Consider the following 6,509-nt stretch of genomic DNA (forward strand, 5'->3'; position numbering starts at 1 on the left):
TATTCTTTTCTAAACCAAATGTGGCAATGCGGCTCTCCAGATGTGCTTACCACTGGAGTAGAGCGGTCAGGTGGAGGTGCATGAAATCTTTAAAAGACCAAGCTTACAACACTCTTCACACTCATATTAATGTAAGTATCTGTGTCCTCATACTTGCTCATACAAGGCCTCAATCTTACCACTAGGAGAGGACAGTCTGCTAAGTGTTCTCACAACACTGATTCTTTAGTTTTTTTGAGCTTCATCAAATGTCTACTTGTTTTTACTTGACCATTTGTACTTTCTTCTCAACATGAGACTAAGTAATAAACTTAAGTGGTCACGACTGCCTCTGTAGTTCATCACTGTGGATACAACCCCCAGAATGGACATCTGGCTGAGGACAACACAGTCTTTAAGGTGCAGCTCCGTTTCCTAATGAATTCGTTATACTCACTGAAAACGGCAGCATAAGTAAACATGCACACTCCTCTTTTAAAGGCTCTAAGTGGGAAAACACTTTCAAGAATTTTAAATGCAAAGATAGATGACCCATTGAGACAGAGGAAAAGTTGTAGTTTGCTATTACCATAATAGTTTGGGGGGGGCGGGGAATGGCCTCTTTTGGGGAAAATGTAATCAAATATAGAAAACAAAACGAGATCACAGATTATCACACATTACACAGGACAATTAAAAATAGTTACTTTATTTCCATCTTCTTACAGTCTCCAGTATCACAGCTGGTAAAAATCCTTACCTCTATCAACACAAAATAAATTTTGAGAAAGCATGTTATTATAAGATGGTATACATAGCAACAGTTTGGCAGAATTTTGTCAACTCTAGCAGTTCACAGACCCCCCCCCCCCAAATGATTTCAAAATTCAAAAATAACTGCTTTATTTAACATGTTATACCTTAACACTTAAAATACCATGCTCTAGTTAAATATTTTATCAACAACACTGTATACAAATAAAATATTACACAAAATATATTTAAGAAAATGTTTTGGTCATTGATCTGAATAAATAAAAACACAGGCACTTCTACACTGACAGGGAAGCAGTCACTACTCGGAATAATTTTGTATAAGCAACGTGGGAAAATATGGCAAGAATAGAATCCTGGAGTTTTAAACTGACAAACCACTCCTGAAAAGGTCCGCAACGTCAATCTTTTAGCTTCAAGTTCAAAAGTTACAGATGCTTTCCTGGTCCTCATTAAAAAATCACAAACACAATATGATTGCCAAGGTCAATTCAATCTTCAGCTGGCCATTATGGAATCATACTCATTATTTTCAAATACTAGAGAACTATTACGATACCAACCAGCAAATCAAACATAACAACAGTTATTATGTTCTTGTATCATAATCTCCTTATTACGACCAGGAGACCAATAACAAGATAAACTGGATACATATCACACAGTGATCATCATTTTACAAAATTAACTAATTAGATGAATGCAAGAAAAATACTGTTGGGGTGGTAAGAAATTTTATGAAAATAAATTTAAGTCCATTTCACAAAAGTACTGAATAATGTGTAACAAATTCTTCATAGCAAATAGGTTTATAAACACCTAAATTGCAGACAATTCACTCATTATAATGGAAAAGTAGGGATATTATTATATGCGGGCAGCACAAAAATAACTTAAAATGGTCAAATTCCAGAAACTTATTATTTCAGATGAGATGGGGGGCAAATCAGAAAATAATGACCACTAGCCAGTAATAACAATCAGAACCACTCGTCCTGCCATATCCTGCTTAAAAAATCATGATCTTCTTCTGCTTTCCCTCTCCAGAAAGTACCACATTGAAAGGCTTAGAGGCTCCCAAATGGATACTATATTTATGAAGGCAATTTTGATGGTTTAACATAGAAATTACCCCTAATGAGAGAGCACATGAAAACTATTCAAGATACATCTTTCTATGCAAAATTTAGTTTGTATACATTTTAGCAATTTAAATGAGCATTTTTTAACCTAGACCAAATATCAATCATCTCTTGAGGTTTTCTACTATGTACTAACATCAAATCTAGATAGGAACAAATGTTATTTCTTTTTTTCTCTTCTATATCAAATGTCTTGAAGCCTTTGTGTTTCTCTGGAACGAGGCCGAGTTTCTGAAGGCACATTCCAGTATAAACGTCATCAATGGGGTAGAGAAGGACATGGTCAGTTATATTGTACAGCCTCAGAGCCAGGTGGCCGGAGTAGAGGAATCCACCTCCCCCCGCATAAGGTGGGTAGACGCCAGTGTAAACAACTTCTGGGATGTAGTACTTCAGTTTCTTATCCCGATGAGGTCCAGCATTGTGAATCACATCGCCTATAAACAAGTCTTTGGCTTTGTTCTTGGATAAACTATTCAAGTAATTCAGGATATGATGAGTGTTCACAAAAACATCGTCATCGCCCTTGAAAACGAACTCAGCATTTGGGCAGGAAATACTCACCCACCTGAGAAAGAGCACTTCTTTCAGAGACAAGTTGAAGAAAGTGTCTCTGTAGTTCCACATAAGAATGTCATGGTGCTTCTCACTCTCAAACTTCAGCATATCTGAAAGGTCGGGATGGTTGTCCTCTGGGGGGGTCTGCCCCAGTAAGAAGACACGCACCACTGTTTGGTTCCCCACATTGGTTTCTCTGCCCCAAGATTCCCGAATTGCTTGCCTTCTAGCAAAATGTGGAGTGAGAGACTTAATCGCCAGCAATAAGAAGGGTTTCTTCGCACACTTACCCGGTTGATCTACAAGCAATGAATAATTTCGACATCTTAAATATAGCAGAAAGTCTTTAAACCTGTCTGGCAAATTGTTGAAACCTGAAACTACTGATGTGACCCTCAGGTCAGGTTCACAATAATTCAGATGGCTTATATTGGAAAAGCCGTACACTTCCCCTGTCTGGTTAGCCAACATGTTCAAAATGGGATTGTACCGCCTGTTCAACTTTTCTTGTTCTCGGTTCCAATATGCCGCTGGAGGGTCAGATGTCTTCCAGAACTTTTCCTTGGGTATTATTACTTCCCCCTTTCCATTTTTTCCTTGGTTACTGCTTTTAGAGACTTCCACAATCAAATAAATGAAGACATTTACCATCATCAGGATACCCAACAACTTTATTCTTCGGCGTCCAACACTCATTTCTCATATCTGGAATAAAAGAAAGGAGGCTTTGTATTAATTGGATAATTATTAATCTGTATTTGCTCACATTTCACCTGCCTCTTCATCTTTATCTCCCCTGGAATAGTGGTTGAGATCAGGTTCTGGACTTGAATGGCTCTACCTACCATTCATTCTAGCTCTTTGACCCCTGGTAAGTTGTATAACTAATGTCTCAGCTTCTCCATCTATAAAATGGAGATAATCACCCACTTCACAGAATGGGTGTGAGGGCTTATGATTTTATATGTTAAAACAGTGGCTGGTCATAAGCAAGCAGTATTTAAGTGGCTGCTAACACTGGCTGTTTTAGACACCTGAGGGCAGATATACATTCACAAAATAACCTCACAGGTGTGCCACTTCCTTCTTACAAGGACACATACAAATCAGTGTGTTGGAAAATGATTTGCCCACAGTTAATACATTTTATATTGTGATGCAGTACATATTATACATGTGCACATACATACAACTATATTTTTATGTATTGCGATGTGTACAGTTCCATGTAATTCACTCCAATTTTAAAATTTTATTCTATTTCTTTTTTTTTTTTTAAATGGTGGTCCCAACCCTGAACTGTTTCCCAACCCACCACTTCACAGATTAGAAAACCAAGGCAGAGATTAAGACGCTTGCTCAGGATTGCAGGGGTAGGAGGTGGAGTAGCCCAATCACTCTGAGTGTTCAGAGAACTAAAATGAAAAGATTTGTACCAGCTTTATTCTAATAGCTAAAAAACTGAGATCAACCCAAATACCATCAACAGAAGAACAGATTATCAAATTGTGGTATATTCATACGGTGGAATAATCCCCATCAATAAAAAGGAAACTATTGCTATTAGCAACAAGAGTATATTATGAGTGAAAGACAGACCTCAAATTCCATTTATGTTAGGTTCAAGAAGGCAAAATTAATCTAGGCCCTAGAAATCCAAAGGTGATACGGGTAGAGGTTTTGATTGGAGAGGGGCAAGAGGGAACTTTCTAGGGTATAGAAATGTACTATGTATGTCCTAATCTAGTTGCCTATACTTAACCACTGCTAAACAGCTTCGGTTATGAACATTTAAGTAAAAGGTGTTTTAAAACGAGGCCCCTACTCCCTCAAAGCCTTTGCACATCTAGGGAACATGGCAGATGATAGTCACGTGGGTGTCCTCAGCTCACCTAAGTACAGTCTCCTACCACTACCCCATTTCTCCCCTCACTTCTCACCACTACCCACCTCCACCCCTCAAGATTCCACCACTGAGCTACCAAGAAAGGGCCTTCTGACACGTCCTCCAAAGAAAGTCGTAAAATACCACAAGACATTTCTTAACTCCCTAATTACAGTTTTAAATGGATCCAAGTCACATATAACATGAGTAATTCAAAGTGTCCTTGCCTAAGTCTGGGGCCTACACCCTTCTTAGGTCAGCTGCTTTCAAAGGAGTTTTCCGGCAAAACTTATGAGCGAACTAAAGGTCTGAGTGCAGTACACCTTTGGTAACCTAAACCTTTGCTATGGGCCTTACTTGCAAGATCAAGAGAACTCGAATGGATACTTAATGTATTTGCATGGGGATTTCATACAGTTAAAAAGAATTAGTTATCGTTTTAGGACATAAATCATAGTTTTAAGCTTTTTAAAATTTTTGCCTTCCAGATTTGAGACAAAACACTTTTCAAAAACAAACAATTCTCTCTAAATTGTGATAACTCTCCTAAAGTTAAAGTATCACTTGACCCAGTATCCCTAATCTGTAGGTTTTGGGCCCTTTATGTGAACTGGCTGAAAGAAGGGCAATAAGGTATGAGGGTAAACAGAGGAAGACCAACAATGAGGATAAAGATTTGGAAGAGTCCTCAGGGAAAAACAGCACATTATGAATAGCTAACTACTTGGCAGTCATTTTCAACTCAGAAAATATGAATATCAGTAGACTATTCCTGAAATTTCTAGAGTAAAAGAGGACATCTTAAGGGAGAAAAAAAAAAGGGAAGCATAGTACTTACTGTGAACCTCTAAGTTAATTTTCCTAGGAAAAAAAGATTCAGGGTGAATAATATGCAAGATGATTCCAGATAAATGAGCCAGTTACGCGTCCAGGTTACGGGGCAGGGCCATGGATATCTGGATCCAGTCAGAAACATGTGAAGAGATGGTTTGAAGTTTCTATCACGGAAAGCACCAATCCTTCTTTTGGGAATATTTTAAGGAATACATTGGGCTTGCCAATCCTGGCTAAGATTTCCAACTTCCTCCACTGCAATTTAGGCTTTTATTTCCACAACCAAGACCCAGCCAGGGCCTCCCATCACCTCAGCCAAGATAGGACTTTGCAGCTCTCAAAGAACAGCATCCTCACACCTTATGTTTGCGCAAGGATTCCAGTCTGCAGAGCATTTTTCTGCCCATTTCTCATTTGCGCCCAGTAAAGGGAAGGTGAGAGGATAGCACTTTACCAGTGAGGAAAAATGGAGGGTCAGAGGGGGTTGATTGAGCTGCCTGAGTTACGTGACGAGGCTGAGATGGCACAGCCTCTGGCTCCTGATCCGGGGCTCTTGGATCTCCTCCTTTTTCTACAAAGCACATCCAGGTTAACAGTGATGTCCCTCAAGTGCTGCCTCAAGGCTGAAAAGACCCAAGGCCCAAGAGTCATGGTACATTTGATCTTCCCAAAACTCTCCAAAGCAAAGGGAATGGGAAGGCCTAATAGCTCCTAGCGGCTCTTCTGAGAATGGGCCAGCCTTCCTTGTCCAAATTCCCAAATGTGCAGCTGGGGCTAACTCTTACCACCACTTGCTAAAAGGCATTTCTTCCCAACCAACCTGAGAAGGAAGAGTGAGAAAAACCGAGATTCTCAAGTATACTTTCCATCCAGTTTAAATGTCATCTTTCACTTGTGAACTGGGCACAGTCCCTCCATGAGAACTCTGCTTTTGGCAGACTCCTACAACAAACCAAAGTTCATGGAGAGGAGGATAAAACAGTGACCCCCCCATAAAAATATCTGTGGGAAAAAAGCTCCCTGAATAGCTCACTAAATATTCTCATTGCAGACATAAAACCACTTCTGTGCCCTTTTTTGAGCAGGAAGTTACATTGCTTAAAAAGAATTTGAGTAAGAAAACTTATCCCGATACTGGGGAAGATGTTATACAACCCTCACTGTGAAACACAGAAGTTTTACTGTAACACAATAGGAGGAAATGTCATGTGTAAACAAAGAACACCCTTAGCTTTTATGCTTGGGAGTAAAGTCTCCCCAAAAATGACTGAACCTTTTTGAAATATCTAAATCACTTCAGTTCGTTTTGTTTAATGAAAAACAATTTCCTCTGTTAT

The 6,509-nt window shown here is 39.1% G+C and overlaps 1 protein-coding gene across 1 annotated transcript; it reads right to left on the bottom strand.

Annotated features, from left to right (window-relative positions):
- Window positions 1-672: 672 nt before the first annotated feature.
- On the bottom strand, window positions 673-3,149 carry B3GNT2 (UDP-GlcNAc:betaGal beta-1,3-N-acetylglucosaminyltransferase 2). Its single transcript, XM_019717663.2, has one exon. It carries the CDS (start codon window positions 3,147-3,149, stop codon window positions 1,956-1,958), a length of 1,194 nt encoding a protein of 397 aa, XP_019573222.1. The 3' UTR covers window positions 673-1,955.
- Window positions 3,150-6,509: the final 3,360 nt, after the last annotated feature.

This window comes from Rhinolophus sinicus, chromosome 2 (assembly GCF_057876585.1).
Source record: "Rhinolophus sinicus isolate RSI-liver-muscle chromosome 2, RSI-T2T, whole genome shotgun sequence".
NCBI lineage: Eukaryota > Metazoa > Chordata > Mammalia > Chiroptera > Rhinolophidae > Rhinolophus > Rhinolophus sinicus.